Source organism: Falco peregrinus, chromosome 7 (assembly GCF_023634155.1).
Source record: "Falco peregrinus isolate bFalPer1 chromosome 7, bFalPer1.pri, whole genome shotgun sequence".
Lineage (NCBI taxonomy): Eukaryota > Metazoa > Chordata > Aves > Falconiformes > Falconidae > Falco > Falco peregrinus.
Window position 1 is genome coordinate 63,754,253 of NC_073727.1, and position 17,254 is coordinate 63,771,506.

The 17,254-nt window shown below is 41.6% G+C and overlaps 1 protein-coding gene across 3 annotated transcripts in view; it reads right to left on the minus strand.

Moving 5' to 3' along the window:
- ASAP2 (ArfGAP with SH3 domain, ankyrin repeat and PH domain 2) overlaps positions 1-16,292 on the minus strand; it is a 96,083-nt gene extending 79,791 nt beyond the window's left edge. Inside the window, exon 1 of one of the 3 annotated variants that reach the window (XM_055810619.1) lies at positions 15,066-16,285. In XM_055810619.1, the coding sequence (XP_055666594.1) occupies positions 15,066-15,191 (126 nt within the window). In that variant the 5' untranslated portion in view covers positions 15,192-16,285. Of the gene's footprint in view, positions 1-15,065 lie in introns of all 3 variants that reach the window. The other 2 variants (XM_055810621.1, XM_055810618.1) reach the window with 2 other exon arrangements.
- Between the last annotated feature and the right edge of the window lie 962 nt (positions 16,293-17,254).

Below are 17,254 nucleotides of genomic sequence, written 5' to 3' on the forward strand. Positions count from 1 at the left end.
AATGCTAGAGGTTGCTGCAGTTGCTGAACACAAATAGGAATGTCCTTCCCAAAACCAAAAGGATGCAGGAAGAAACTTTGCCAGTTAATAAGGAAAACGGAAGTGATTAAATAATTACCGTAGAGACAGCAGCGCAAGAATCAGCTCTTGTGCCTTACTGGACTGATTTCAATTAAAAAGCAGCAATAGAAAGTTTTGAATACTCATATCCAGCAAGCACAATTGTTTGGCTTTTCTGGTGTATCTTTACAGCAATCTGATACTTGCTGTAATTAATCCTCTCTGACTCAAAAGATCAGAGACATTCACAGACATTCTATCTCAGTTTGTTATTTTTCTGTTAGAAATTAAATGTCTACACTGCTGGCCTCAATCCACTTTTCTGTTACAGAAGGTGGTATAAAACTTCCTAAAATGTGTTATTCCCCTCCAAAATCCTCCTTCTGTTTTCCTATTATGTCATTTCCTCCCTCCATTTATTACTTTCTTTTCTAAACCCTCTCCAGTTTCCTTCCACTGATCACTTGGGACACTCAGGGAGGGACTGATACAAAGGGTGGAAAAAAACTCACAGGCATAGTCTGGGGAAAGACATGCTACCCTCTGCATGTATTCTAGAAGAATAGTAACTTTAAAAACTTACATTTTAGGTACTTTATTTGGAGTGTGCACGTGAAGAAATGTTCCAGAACATTATATTCAACAGTAGCTATGACAGTTAATTTGCATAAATAAGCTCTTAGGCATGAGACCTGTCTATTTAACAGACTGTGAAGGTACAGAGACAGACACGCAATAAAAAGGACAGGTTTATAGCAAAATTGTCTCTGCAAAGTCCCTTTCCACAAAAGCATTATTTCTCCAGCATCTGGGTTTGTGGTTCTTATGGGCCCAATGCCAAGGCAATCTGTTTGAACAAGCACTGGTCTATGTGGCAGAAAAAAGTAGTAAACATTTTGGCTCTAAACTATTGTGCATAAAGCTATGGGTATGCACCGTAGAAAGGTAATACCACTGCTTTAGGAAATTAATATTTGTAAATAAAAGGTAATTCTGTTGCAAAGGCAGAAGCTGGAAAATTTGATGCTGCTCAATGTTGTATAGAAAAACACACTTGAGCATGATGACTTTGTACAATTACTTTATTTTTTATAAAAACAAAGAAGCGATGCCTAAAAATCAGAATACTCTAACAAACCACTTCTATCAGTAAAGAGAAATTCCAAATCAGAGGTTCAGAGCCTACAAAATGTTGCATCATTAAGACAAGTCACTACATGATACCCTTGCACACTGAACAAAAAAGGTGCTGTATCTGTGTATTAATCATTCAATTTCCTCTCGCCTTTTTTTTTTTTTTAACATAAAGTATGTTGTAAATGGGTGGTATGTCTCTGGTTTGGTACGCTAATAAGTTGGAAATACAACAACTACTTAAGGTGGGGGGGTAGGCAGAAAGACAACAAGCATTTTTGTATAATAAAACCTCTTGCCTAAGAGAAAAGAATAGAGGCCACTTATGCCAAATATTTCTCTAGAACACATCCACCTCCTGCATTAAACAATTTTTATACTGCAAAATATGTTTTCCTTCTCTTTTCATAACTTCACCACCAATATTACAGCCATCTGCTTTCAAAGACAAGATGACTGGACTTTAAATACAGATCTCGTAAGCAACAGAATAGACTTGATGCACTTACTCTTTACAGTGGTTCATTTTTAAACAAAAGGTTGTGTAAATAAAACTCCCTTATTTATTGTTTAATCTTCCAGTTGCACTAGCCAATTTCTTATATTGATATCATGTATTTAGTATTACATGCTTCAACACCCTAAGATACATCATTCTGTAAAACAAAGTGATATCAATGAAAACTCCAATGACGACTGCCTTGAACACCCAATAAGCTTCACTATCCCTTTACCCGCGTCAAAATTCTCTGGTCCTCAGCCTGCCAGAGACTTTTCTCTAGATTTGTTTTTGCATTTCTGTCTGCTGTCAACATCCTTCAAAGCCCTTCATGGTTTGGAGCCCAGCTGCTGGAAGAGGCTGATCCTCCCCCTGTATTACCCAACAGTATTTACGATGAGCTAGGCTGAAGGATTTTCCTTTTGCAGATTCCTCAATTCAGTACTCTTTCCCCTAGTATTAAATCCTTTTATACACCATCAGAGCCAACAAGAATTAATCTTTGCAGAACATAATGCCCTTTTATTCTCCATTTGACAAGCTTTTTGAATAGAGAGTTTTTAGTTATTTACAGGAGTAATCAACAAATGAAACACCACAACTCAAAAGTTGGTCTATCGATGGCCTAATTCAGTTTTAGTAGTCTTCAAACCTTCTACTTGAACCAGGCATACATTCCAGCTGCAATCTCTATAAAATGATGAAAAACTAAACAGTAAGTTTTCCCTATATACGATGCACTTAGTCTACCCTAAAAATCAAAACCTCTGTGGTGTGTGCATAGATCAACTGGATGTCATAAACCAGGGGTCCTCAAACTACGGCCTGCAGGCCGGATACGGCCCCCCAGGGTCCTCAGTCTGGCCCCCGGTATTTACAGAACCCCCCCGCCGGGGGTTGGGGCGGGGGGGGGGGGGGGGGGGGGTGGAAACCAAGCAGCCACAGATGACTGCCTGCCACTTCATCCGCGTGCCGGCCCCCTGGTTAAAAAGTTTGAGGACGCCTGTCATAAACAGACCTATATCTCCCCATCCAGCACTCCTTTGACTTTTTCAGCATTTATCCAATAATTCTAGGGACCAGAAATTAACCAAGAAGCATCTATAGCAATGTTGCACAACCAAATATCAGTCTCAACAGGCCTCTGAGAGCTTCTTAACAGAAACAATAAAGCCTGTACATTACAAAGATCTTTGGCGAGGTGGCCATTCTGAAAGGGAATAAAAAGGCACACAAACTTTATCTAGTTCATGATACACAAGCAACTTTTAGACACCATACTCCCACAATAAAGAATGTTAGGTAACTAGAGGGGACTCCAGAAGAGATGAAGACAAATCACCTCAAATGTACTACTTATTCCTAGGGGAACACTGAACCAGCTGTCAAAATTAGGATAAGCAGAGGCAAAGCAACATATTAGACATCACCTCTCTATTACTAGGATAGAGATTTACAAAAGGCATCTTCCTATAACACTGGTGGCATATTAATTACTACAGCTTAGTTTTCTACAGTGGAGAGCTGCTTCCTTTTACAATTTAATACATTTTGTATAGTTAACCTTTTGGTTTCATTCACCAGTTCTCAAATGAAAGCCCACTGTCAAATGATAAACCTATTTTCTCTTGTAACATTGTAAAATTATTTCTATTCTTTAGTTGCTTCCAGACTTCAGCTGTGATTTTTATTCCACCCTCTCTATAATTTGGTATACCACCTTTGAATATCTCTGCATGGTCTCTCAGTATCAATAAATTTCTTCCTCATTAAAAAGTAAATGCATGATAGTATAATTAACAGCAGCTAATGCAAATATAAAATTAGCCAGCTTACAGCAATCAAACATTCAATAACAGCAGTATCTTCCTCTTTTGGTTAAATGGAAAAAAGAAATTGCATTAACTTCATTTTGTTGAAGCTTTGTCATGCTGTAGCTATCGGTACACAGCTTGAGTTCTTGTTGTACAAACACATAAACATAATATTCTATGAATTTCCATTTGGGAATTTGATTTTTAAATGAAAGAATGCATCCAAACTGTCATATGTTGTAATTCATATTAGGTGCCCAACCAGACAAATCTCAAGACACTATTACAATCTTGAAAACAATGATCTTAAATTCTGCTGGAATTTCAACAGCTTTAGGTATAACTAAAATTAACAGTTCAGGCACTCCTGTCACTAAGGACAGTTTCCTAGAAGTTTAAGTGCATCTTAAGTCACAAAATTATTAGCGTACCAAACCAGAGACATACACCACCCATTTACAACATATTTGATGTAAATAAAAAAAAAAAAAAAAAAAAAAAAAAGCAGCTTTCCCCTCAGGGTGACCCTTGCCAAAATAATTAGGGAGTTCACATACATAGATGGTATCTATAAAATGGAGCAAACCGTACTTCTCTATACCAATGAGCATTGGGAAAGTAAAATCATATACAGCTGCTCCTTAAGTCGAAACACTGAACAACTTCTGCATTTAAAACTGAAGCAGTTTAGAACAGAGAAGCACATCCAGGCCTATCAGCACTTTTGTTGTGTTCTTAGAAGAACAGGAAACATCTAGATAGAGCAGAGATTAAGTTTATGGAAAAGTAACAAAGTTTTGCCTGGTTTTATCCTTTAGATTCTGAAGAGACAAACACCTGAATCTACATGTAACCAATGTGTCCTTGCACCATCACCACATCTATATGGCTTGGGGAACAGGGAAGGCAGTGGCAAACACTACCACTCCATCCATCGCACAGAGAAGACTGACTGAATATACTTACATGAAAAGCTTGTCATCCACAACCAGAGCAGTTAAGCAACAGAAGAGAATGAGCTGAGCAAAAGAATGAATAACATCAAACAGAAAGCAGCTTACAAAAGATCTACTCCTTCATTGCTTCTTCAATGCTACCGTCTTCAGCACAGCTAGCATCTAGTCTACATGGAGCTCTAAGTGTAGGAGGACTCTACTGGTATTTTTCTGTTGTTGCATAACATACACCTACAGTTCTGGAAAACAAACAAATTATTAAAAACATGTGCTTTGCAAGACTATACTGCATGTTTTGCATGTGACAACAGAGCAGGGGCTCTGTATTTGCATGAGCTAAGGAAATTTCCACTCCTATTGCTATAGCCAAACAGTAAACCTGTTTGATTGAAGTGGATTAAAATGATTAGTAAAATGTATTTGTTTCTAAGTTGACTTACTCAGAATACAATCGAAGTTTCCTTGAAATTGCGTATCCTAGGAAAAAAATCTTTCACTAAATAAAGACTAGAAACCATTTAACATGAGAAAATAGTCCATATTAATGTTTGCATCCCTTCACTACCTTTTCCCCTTTCTATATGCCTTCTAAATGTAGAACAAAGCTTTTAGGAATGTGGAAGTAATTTGTTCAGCTCTAATCACTTCAACCGTTTTGATGTATCTACATGCATACGTAGCATAATGCTTAGAAAGAATTATAGATTTCAGTACTGGAACTACATTGATAATCTCATCTTTAATCAGGGATAGCTGAGGCGTCCACTAACAGCAGATGGTTCTATACACCATACTGCTCCAAGACAATGAGGAGTAGTTTCAGCCTTCCCTCTCGATTTTCTCTTTCTTCTTGGTTTAGTAAGTCAGATGCTAGAATTTAAACTATAGGTTCTATCACAGTAAGTTTTACAGCCACCTCTTCAAAGAACATACTCCAAAGAAATACACTTCACTGCATTGCACAGTAAATATTGTTGTGAAACAGCATACACATATACAAAGTAGCAAATTTTTCAAATTCTATCCAACATCTACATACTTGAAAACAAAGCCTACTGCTCTAGAGGAAAAGCACCAAATTGCACTACGCCAGCTTATTTCCTGCAAAGCGGCAATGCTTGTAAGAAAAAAGCTATTCAGTTACAGTGCTGTATCTCAGTTCCTCCATCAATAAATTCTCCCCCATATGGTAAATTATTTTCTTTTTCCAAATAAAATTGAGATATATACAACAGCTAATAAAGTCTGCATAATACTTAGTACTACATCCCATTTTCTAGATGTATAACATGCAGAACTCTTCTTCCACTCCCCTAAACTACAGGGTAGGTTGTAGCTATGATACCATTATCCACTTTCCTCCATGACCATCCCTGCCTGCCTCCTTCCTATACTGATCCTTTTCACATTAGCCCTCCCTCCATATTCTCTGCCTGGTGTTTTCATCCTGTTTCCTGCATAAACACTGCCACACTCCCCATTCCTTTCCAGTTCCAGTCAATTCTGATGCCTCTGAACTTCCTTAGACTTTTGATGCATTTCCTTATCCCCTCCTTAATGTTTCTGCCAATTCCTGACCCTCCACTCTTCATACATCATCACAGTACTTCTGCCTCTGGATGACTCTCTCAGACTTCTTAGACATTGAAGCTATTACTTTCTGAATCTCACTTTTTCTTGTGTTCCCATTTTTTGTTGTTTCCTAGCTGAATTTACTCCCCCCCCCTTAATCCCTACATTGATGTAAACTTCATGAAAGAAATCTGGGTTTAGTCCAAATAAGAGAAGCCGATGGTGATCTTAACCACAGAAAATCTTGTATCTAATACCAAAACTCTTCGAGCTCCTATCTCTGTCCCCACTGTGAGTACCTACATAACTACATGCAGCTACAGTAAGCATTGCGCATACAGAAGAGCTTGATGCTAACAAATGTGAGACTGCATGGGGAAAAGGCTAGGAAATAAAAGAAAAACAATCCTACCATCAGATTGCAATAAAACCAGTAGTTATGAACATTAAACTTCTGTTTGTCCCACAACTTGATCTACATTTTCCAGCTGCGTTTAAGCTAAAGAAAACAAAAAAAACCCCAAACCCAACCTGTCTCAGTTAAAATGGACCAAACCAGAGATTTTAACTTTATATGGAACCTGGGTGTAACCACCCTCTACAGCTTTACAAGTATGATTCTCAGTAATTCTTGTTTTTCTATAAGAAACTGCCAGCACCAATGCAAGAGTAAACAAGGAGCCACACAATTTATCCTGATGTGAAGTTCTTGCACATCTGACTATGCTTCAGCTTAAAAAATGAAAGTAAATGTGATAGTAATGTCTTCTTGCATAGCATGGCAGTTGCTGTAAATACTTGTTTATACTATTTTTCAAGCACTTCTGAAAGCAGGAAAGGGAACTGGTTACTTTGCTAGCGTGCCACTCAGCCAGGGATACTTGCAATCTTTGAGTAAGAACATCTCTTCTCCTCAATGTAACAGTCATGGTCTGCATTTTTGCATCCACTGCAATCATTTTTAGTAGCTGTAAATACTTCTGCTCTTCTTTCCATCCCTGCTTTTTTAACCATCGGTGCTTAAATCAGGTATCTTCCTGGTCTTCTGAGGATTTGTTAGGAGTATGTGCCAGTTATCATCCTAGTCCTTTCAGAATCCTGGTAAATAACCAGCTGCAACAGAGTGCTTTAAGCTCCCAGTTTTGTTTAATACTTTGCTTGTTTGCATCTCTATTCCCACTATCCATTCTACCTTCTCCCACACTTTGAGCTCAAAAACTGCAGCAGAGCACTTACTTAGATTTGGCAATACCTACATTATCTTTAATACTACCACATTCTAACTGCCTATTATCCTTTCCTTTTCTCCTCACAACTCTGTGTGCTTAAAGAGCATTTTTTGTTTTCCTTACTGCCTGCTGTCATTCCTAAAGAAACTTCACTTTTGCAAATTTGTCTTTTATCTTTATACATACTTTTAAGTGCAAAACTTTCCTCTGACTACCTGGCGATTTTTTCCCATTTCTGATAGGCTTAGCTAATTTGTGACATTCTTCTTGGGGTCTTTCAAGTCCACAGTTTTTCCCATAACTTTCCCTTTTCTTGGGATACTTCATGAACGTTCTTCATGCTTTAGTACGTAAAGTCCTCAGTTCTGTTGACCTCTTGTCAATTCCTCTTGCACTATTCCTCCATGCTTGTGATGTTAGCAGACAGCCTGCTTTACCAGACTACAACCAACAGGTTCTCTTAAACTATGCAGATCCCTTCTCCATAGTATCTCTAAAATATAGCCTTTCCCTCTAAGCTTTTTATCCATGATCTCATCATTTAATTTTGATTATTTCAACATTCCAGCCTTGATAAATACAGTCTTCCTCAGTCACATCCACTCACAATATTAAACCTTTAGTCTTCTGTGCAATACTTGTAACAGCACTCTCCTTTGCATCAAATTTAAAACAGTCGGTTTTGATTCTAATCCTTAATAGGAAACATCAATCATCTCTTGTTCACTTAGGACTCCCCTTCTCTCCAATCAGACTAACTCCATCCACAAATACCCATTTGTTCTTTCAGAATCACACCTTCATGTTTTCCTACCAACACTTAGGTTTTACAGCATCCACAAATTCTTCTGACCTGTACAGATCACTAAACACAGAATGGGCAGGGGAGCAAGGATGGAAGATACCCCTACAGCTGGAGAAGCTGCAGAAATATTTAATCCAGAGAATGTCTCTTCTTCCCTCTCTACCAACTTCATGAAGAATGTAACATTTATTTAGAGCCAGTGAGGACTGAGGGCAGGTGAAGACTTGCTGCTAGCCCATCCAGGAGAGAGAACCCAGTTTGGCGTGAAGCCCACCTGAGCCCTAGCACCATGGACAGAGAGGGGGGCAAGGCTAGGGAGCTCCATGGAGCTACGGCAAAGTGCCAACAACCTCTGTAGCAAAGCAGTTTCCAGAAATCAAGAGAGATAAGGAGACTGCAAACATCAAGAAAGTATAGAGAAACTTGATACCCAAGATAATAGAGGGAAGAGCTAACCTAAATAGGGTTAGGCCCAACTTTTCTGGAGCTTCAGGCACAAAGGTTGTTTCTGAGAGCAGGCAGATCGCATGGGTTGTTAAGAGTGAGGCTCAGAAGCTGGGGTGCAGGAGTTTAGATAGAGAATGGTTGTGTGTAACATATATATACATACACACAAAGATGGCAGGTGCAAATTATAAAAAATTAAAAGATTTAAGAGTTGAACCAAAACATTTAAGAACCACTACTCAAATGCATATGAATAACAAGAAACCACCTCACACTGGTTCAGCTACAAACAGTACAGTAGTCAGGTGCACCAAGTTTTCTTGGATTCTTCCACCTGTATTCGTCAACCATGTCCACCTGACATGTGGATTGTAAACGCTTTGGAGCAGGGATTAGAGGCTTTTGTTCTGTGACTTTGCAATGTCATTCAGAATGAAGGCTTCACCTTTACCTAGCTAAAATTGCTGTAAATTATGGTAAACAGATAACAACATGAGGATGAAAAAAGGAAGTGAAGGTGGGTTAAATCTAAAGCAAAATTAGCCACTTGCACGTCTGCTCTCTTTTTTTACCAGCGCAAAACACACTAAATTCAGACAAGATGGTTCTGAGGAATGCAGCAATGCTGAAGAAAAATCAAAGGACAAAAGCCACAGTTAGCAAAATACCTCAGAAATGTACCTATTTTCCATCAATACTTCTATGGGGAATGGGGGCATTTGGTAATAGGAAGCAGATGGATCATCAGATGCACCAACGTAAGGTGCACAGCAATCTACTTACATGGCTTGAAACCGTTTTAACCGACTGCAAATTGTTCGTACTTTAAAGGTTTAAGTTCTGTATTTTAAAATATACACAAAGGTTCAGCTGAAGACCTACAGCTTAGCTCCTGTATTTCTGCAACTTCCATCCTCTATATTCCTCCCCCCTAATAAAAAGTTCCCACACTCCTTTTGAAATCATCATGCCATTTGTGTCATAATGACTTTTCCAGAAATCTAACCTCTTTGGATGCTGATGACAGACAATCAAGATTCCAAAAAGGAAGCAGAAGTGGAACATCAAAAAAAGTTTTAAACATGCATTTATGGAACTGTATTTAACCATGAGGTAAGAGAAGTCTGCAAATATGTTCTACCAAAGAGCATGTTATAGTGAGCACAAAGATATATTTTATTAAAAAGAAACACATAAATAAAAGTAAATTTCCCAAAACACCACAATATGTGACATTTCCTGCTGCTTCTACGAAAACACCTTCTTCACATAGCTTTCAAAAGCAAGTCAAAATCATGTAGTATAGGAAGACAGAACTCCAGGCCTAAAGACCTAACAAGCAAAAAATTCATGATGGGGAAAAAACAAATTTTAAACACACACATCTGTATGCATGTATCCAGTCTCACATTCGCCCACCCTATCAAGCTGTTATTACTGCTTGCCCTAGTTAGCTTTGCAGAACCAAAATGGAGCAGAGAGAATTACAGAATTTTAAGATAGAGGGAATGAAATTCAATAAACATCGATCCCTCATGCCTCTCCAAGCCAGCTGAAAACCATGGGATTGCCTTAGGTGGCAAGAAATTGTTACCATTTCTGATATAATGCAAGTTTTTTTAAGTGACAGTGAGGAAGAAAAGGATTTGATACTGAGATGACATACTGCATTCCTAGGAGTGGAAATCACAAAAAAAAAAAAATATTTGTAAAATAACGTATTCATTGAGGTGCAATTATCATGAAACAGGACCTATAGAACAAAGGCAAGTAGAGACCTGAAATTACAAGTTATGGCTTTCACATTAATTTCAGGGATTTTACAGAAATTTCTGGAGACTGGCTTTTAAACAGACCCCAAACAATTAAAATCTATTTCTATCCAGAGAACTAAGACCATCTTTGGTATCACTATACTGTTTCTTTCGGTTGTATGTTCTACATCTTTCCACCATGCATTCATCCTGTCTACTACTTGGAACACATTCAACCCAGTAGCAAGTGCTATTATGCTGGGGACACTGTTTCAGTAACTTATTAAACTTGCCGCCTTGTTTCCGTTCTTCCCTCTTTATAGGGAAACCTGAACATGCAGTGAAATTTAAGCAGGCAGGATAAACTCTGCACCTCAAGTCCTGACTTACATGGAAATGGCATAAGCACATGAACTGTCTGCTACTCTCTGTTTATACAATAGGCTACACAACTGACAGTGCGCCCCACTGCCCCCCCCCCCTTCCTTCTTGGTCCACAAGCACTGGACCATGATCAACAGTTAGAACAGAAATAAACAGGTAGGATTTTTATAGGCCTCAGTTCCAGTCTTTATTGTAAAAACGTAACCCATGCTGCAAAAAGAAGTGGCATACTTGGATTCTACTCATTAAACCATTCTATGAAGAAATTTCTAAAAATCTATAATGATCACATCTATTAGGTCCACTTTGCAAACTCCATTACACTTTAGGGACTATTTTATTTAACTTATAGCACATAAAGAGAGAGAAGTGTATGTTCTAAATATTAGCAGTACTGAAACCAAATTTTTAAGCGTTCACAGCTTAAGAACGGTCACCAGACATTTTAGATCCTGGGACCTTTAATAGAAACAGTCAACTAAAAAGACTGCATGTCAAACTAGATTACTGATTTCAAGCAACCCCTCCCCCAGTCATGTGACCATGCTTTGTACTCCATCAATTAAAACTTGTTTATCTTAGTCACTATCATACGTGCAAAGATTAAACAGTAACCTGTAAGGGCCTGTGACATATACTGCTCACTTGTAATTTTGCTTAAGCAGAAGCTAAACATTCCCAACATTTTGCTAAGCAACATCCTAATCTGAGAACAATGCAGAAATTATATGATTCCTTTTCCTTTGAAATCATGTTGTGCTCCACAAGCATGCCTTTCCTAATCCCTTCTCCACTACCAAGAGCAAAGGATCAGATTCTCTTTCTCCAACTGTTTGAATAGGCACCAATTCCCAAACTGCAATGCAGGTGCTTCTGGTGATCTCAAAAGTCAAGATCTGGGGTCTGTAATTGTGTACACAACCACATAAACCAGTAAAAATCAGTCTTTTCAACTGATACAAAAAATAAATCATACTCTGCAACTGACAGAGGTCAGTTAATCCAAGTTCTGAAAACACTGATTTAAGGCAATACCACTGCCCACAGAGACACATTGGTAAATTATACACTTACAATTGTCCAACATCCTATTGATTTCCTCACCTAACAAGCCTTTTCCACTCCGCCACTGAAAGCAAGTCCTCACTAACTAAACTTCTAAGACACTATTAGATACCTGCTAATTAACTAAGAATTACAAAACTGGCAGCCAACAATGTTAACGGTAACTGCAAAAGATTTCCCAGTGGGATCTGGAACAGCTATCTGTGCTTCCACAGAGCTGAGCTCAGGCTAACAAATCACACTAGCCCCCACCTCCTGTGCTTCTGCACTGCCTCCCCCGTGCCTCTGCTTCCAAGAGAGCACGAAGCTTGGGAGACTCAAGCTGGCCTCATGCAAGTAGTTGCACAATCCATTCCAGAACCAGATTAGCTGGGAAAAGCGTTTAAGACAAATGCTCAAAGTATCAGTATTAACCAGTTAATTTGTTGATTTAATACATGTATACAATATCCTCAAAAATGAAACCTTAACAGTCTTCAGTTGATAAACTAGCCCTTAGGAGTCACTTGCTGAAGTCATGCATACACAAAGCCAGCAGTCAGCATGGTTTCACCTTACCTATTAACTGTTTTGAGTAACACATTCCAGAAATCATACACAGCCAGACTTCCTAGTTTTCAGAACCTTACTGTCTACTGCAATAGAGCAGCGTGAACTGGAAATTGATGCTTCACAGTACTTGTGACACTGGAAATCCACAGGTTCTTTGTATTACCTATATATTTTTAGACGCATTCTTTATCAAGTCTTCATTCACAACGAGCTGATGAACTAATTCTTGCCTAGCCTTTTAGAAAAAAGGTGCTGAGCACTGCCTTCTCTATTACACAATTTATACACAGCTTTTTATCAAAGGATCACATGTAACCTGAAAAACCAGGTACATCGTGCTGAAGGACCCAAGTATTTCCAAACCAGAGAAGCCCAAGTCTGAAAAATGATTTCACAGTTTTGAAACCATGAAAATTTGTTTGCTGCTCTTGATAAATCACAAAGAAAAAAATTCAGTAGTCATTTCAACATATACTTTAGGACAGCAGCACAGGCAGCAACTGCTGATATTTTGCCAAAAGTGTTAGACAGATCAATACTATTAAAAACAGCTATAGCCAGTGAAATCTCCCATCTCCTGCCTTGCAAACTTTACTTAAGATCTAAGACATTAGGCACATTCTTTATTATCATTATCATAAAAGATAAGTTTTTGTACCTAAGCTAGCAGACAGTGTCTAATATCCAAAATATGCAGATACAAAGATTTTACATACTGATTGAGTTTCTTTAAATATCAAACAGCAGTGTACCACAGATATGACATAAAAACAAATGCCAAGCAGATTAAATAAGACAGGAATTCACAGTATTCAAATTTCTAAATGTGTATCATTCTCCCAATGTAAAAAAAAAGGTCTTGAAGATGCAACTTACTGAGTTCAATTTTTGAAAGACCCTAAGATGCATTACAAATTTCATGCCATCATATATAAATTTTGTATCATCAGACATGAAAATGAAACCAAAAATCTCTGCATCTTTTTTCTGAGAAATTATATAAAATTTTTGCAACCACGCAACTCTAGAAATTAGGGCTTAGAGAAAGACTAATTTTTGTGACACTTGTAATGAACATCCCTAAATCTAGCAAAACTGCTTTTGACCCAAACATTTACACTTGCTTGAATTTAATCAATTAAGCAGCTCTACCTTATAAGTAAAATAATCCACTATTTATAAATATTCTTTAAGAAAAAGTTCTCTGATACAGATTGTTGATCTTAAGACTATCAGGTTAATAAAGTGTTATTAAATCCAGGCATTTAAGTGCAAGCTTGCAGGGAAGAAAATTACCTCAGGAACAAAACAGTAATTCCCTCTGTGCAGATTATTTTGAATTCAACTCCTTACTTTAGTGGTTTTGAGAACTGGCAAAACAGGAAAATCTTGAAAAGGCTGTTTAAGCACCTAACCTGGGTTTTGTTCGTTTAAGACATGTTAATAATCCATTGCTAGTGGCAGTTCTTTTGTAAGAAGGGGCATCAACTACTGACAAGATTCTTTTTGCTGAAGAGGCTGTTTTTAAAATACACACATACTGCAAAACAAATCAACTAAACACACACTGTAAGGACTGATGTAACAGGTAGATGGAGCAAATTAATCTGCATCACAAGTAAGATTACACACACACAAGTTACTTCAGAGAAGCTGCTAGAGGAATGAAGATACACAGACGCTTCTCATTTCATTGTGCATATATGACTGGGATGTGGAATGTGCCCTCACTGTGTTCAGACCTGTTCCACATTTCCCTCTGATTTGAAACAGGAGGGAAAGAGTCTCTCCCTCTCCCGCTCCAGTGCTGGCAGCCACCCTCCGTGGTAGGGAGGGCTCTTACCATCAGGTTCAGCGGCACGTTTCGAGTATCTTTAAAGAAAGAAAAACAAACAGGTCTCTTCATGAGACAAAAGAGGCTCACACGAAGTATCCGCAGCCCCGGCTGCCCCAGAGGCGGCAGAAACGAGGAGGCTCAGGCTCCCGCGCACCGCGGGGAGGCTGAACAGTGTTCTCGCCCCCCCCCCGGCAAGGGCGGGCATCGCCCCACGACCCTGAGAAGCGGTTCCTGAGGGAAGGCTACCTTAAAGCATATGTCCGAGAGAGGGAGGATGTTTATATTTTATGTGCGGTGACAGGAAATAAGATTAAATCCCACCTGTGCCAGGAGGCAGGCAGACACACACACACGAGGGGGAAGAAAGGACACTCCAGCCGCCCGTACGGCTGGGGCTGCCAGGGCCCAAGCCCCACCGGCAGCCAGCGGGGCGGGAAGCGGGCGCGGCGGGGCCGAGGCGGTTCAGGTGTCGCCGTGCAGGCGCAGAGGAAGGAGGCCGGAGAGTTCGAGTTCCCCCCCCAGGTAGGAAGGAAAGAGGGAGGGAAGGGCGGGCGGAACCGACCGGCACAGGGCTCCCCGGGCGCCAGGAGGAGCGAGAGGACCGAAGGCTCGGGCTTCCCCTGCCCCCAGGCTGAGAGAAGCGGGGGTGGGGGGCCGGCCGGCGCCCCTGCCCCGCCGAGGGGCGAGCTCAGAGCGGGGGAGCCCCGCGGGCCGGGGGCAGCAGCGCCTCAGCCCTTCCCCCCTCTCCTTTTCTTTCCCCTCTGCACCTGGGCGAGCCCCATTTTCCTCTCAGCGGCGGCCGAGGGCGCTCCTTGGGGCCGGGCGCGGAGAGGGAGCGGCAGGAGCCAGCGCCGGTAGCGCCTTGTTCTCTGCTGCCGCCGCGGCGGGCAGCCAGGCCGGAGGGGGAGCCGCGCAGCCCGCTCCCCGCCCCGCCGCGCCTCCCCTCCCGGGGCTCACCTCCTCGATGGCCGCCACCGTGTTCCTGCACTGGGCCATCCGGGTGGTGAAGTTGGAGGCGGTAGGTGACTTGTAATCCTCATTGGTCTCGGACACGAATTCCGACACGGAGATCTGGTCCGGCATGGCGGGGCGGGGATGAGTGAGGGGAGGGGAGGGGGGGAAGGCAGGCGGCTCCGGGGGGGAGGGGAGGGCCCAGGGGGGCTCCCCCCTCACATCGCTCGGCAACGGGCGGCAGCAGCGCCCTCCTCGCAGCCCCGCCGTCTGGAGCGGTGTTGTTCCTCCGTCGCCACACAAGGAAATTCCCCGCACCCACACTCCTCCGCCTCCCCGCGCGGTCACGCAGCACCGGGGGCCGGGCACACGCCCAGCGGCGAGCGGGGGGGAGGCGGTGGCGGCGGCGAGAGCAGCCTCCACACCCCGCCCTCTCTCTCTCGCTTTCTCCTTCGCACACACGCAGGGCGGAGGCGGGCCGAGGCGCGGCCGCCTGACCCCCCCCTCAGCCTCGGCACGCCCGCGGGAGACCTGCCGCCGCGCACTCGCCCCCCGGCGCCCGCCCGGAGAAGATGGCGGCCCCCGCCCTCCTTCCCCAGCCCCGCCGGGGACAGCGGAGCGGGCGGACTGGCGGGGAGCTGCGCGACTCTAACGGCAGGCACCGGCAGGGTGATCCCAGGGACAGGCAGGACCAATCCAGCCGTGTAATTAAGGTCGTGTTTAACAACAACAATAAAAACCCAAGGGCAGGGGGAGGGTGAGGTGCGGTGCCTGCCTGACGCGGGAGGGACGGGTGGAAGCCCGCAGGACAGGTGTCCGCATTGTCCCCTCCGTGGCCGCCCGGCGGTGGCGGGGACAGTCTCTTCCCCCCACAGTTCATAATCTTTATTTTTACAGTTAAATCTGTTTTACGAGTTTGCTGCCTTGTTTCAAGGGAGCTAAAGTTGAGAAATGCTGTCGTTCCCAAGAGGTCCATGTGAAAATACTTCCAGGCTAAGTAACATTTATATCTAAATTCTTAGAAAGCTGTTGCTGTACTCGAAGAGGAAGTGTTATTAGAGGAGGAGACGCTTTGTACTCTAAAGCGACAAGGATTAATCGAGGCAGAAAGGGCAAAACTCGGCCCCAGCAGTGGCGTTTGTGACTGATGCGGCAGAAGGGAGACTGGCAAGGTGTCACCGAGCAGGCATGGTGCTTGCTTCTGTTGGGAATGCAGCGGTGTGATCCATCGTAGTGGTTTCTCTTGGCCTCAAAGCCCTTAGGACTTCCAGCCTGTTAGTGCAGAAAGCTTTGGAAGTCTGTTTTGGCCCAGAAACTCTCCCGTGGCTCTTTCGCTCCCCGCTGGTGATACAGTTATTAGCTTTCTGTAAGTGATCCTCTGTTACTGTGATTTAAAACTCTCCGGGGAATTCAGATGAGTAAGCAGGTACTCTTTTGCTGCAGTTTGTAAAATGTCAAAATAAATAACTGCAGGCCTACCTAGACATTACTGCCCTTTGCGATCCTTGCTAGTGTTAAGAGAAGTTCTCCTCTCACATATGTGATGAAGCTTGTCAGCTTTATTATTTTATTGTTTGTAGCAAAGCAGATGAATGAACGATGACTATCTGCATATTCTTTCCTTTTTTTAATTCTTACTAGTTTTTTCATTCTAATAATTCTTTGTTTTCTCTCATACCGTTATATGGAGACAGAAGTTAAAAGCAAAATAATTTGGTATTATAAACCACCCTCCTTGCTAAGACTTGTGCACGTTTCTGTTAATGGGGCATGTACATGTATAAATGGTTCTGGTGCTAATGCATTAAACTTCTTGTCTGTGTTTGTATGTCACATAATAAATGAGTATATCTGTGGCCAGACTGAGTATGAATAATTCATTCTTGCTAAAAATATGTGTGATCTTACATCTTCATTTTTGTGTCAGCTGATGGTGATACGTTTAGAGCAATACTTCTCACGCTATTATCCAAACTTAATAGACTTTTTAAAAATATCACATCTTCCAATGCAGCATATTTATTTAGAAATTCTGAAGGGAATGAAAAACTTGGGGTCTGAAAGACAAATAATACTAGATTTTAACTTCATGCAAGAGCTGTTCTATCAGGTCTTGAATCTGTAGCGCATCAATGTAGTCTCTAGTGGTTGCATCTTCAGTTTTATATTAGAGTATATACAACTAAGACATTATC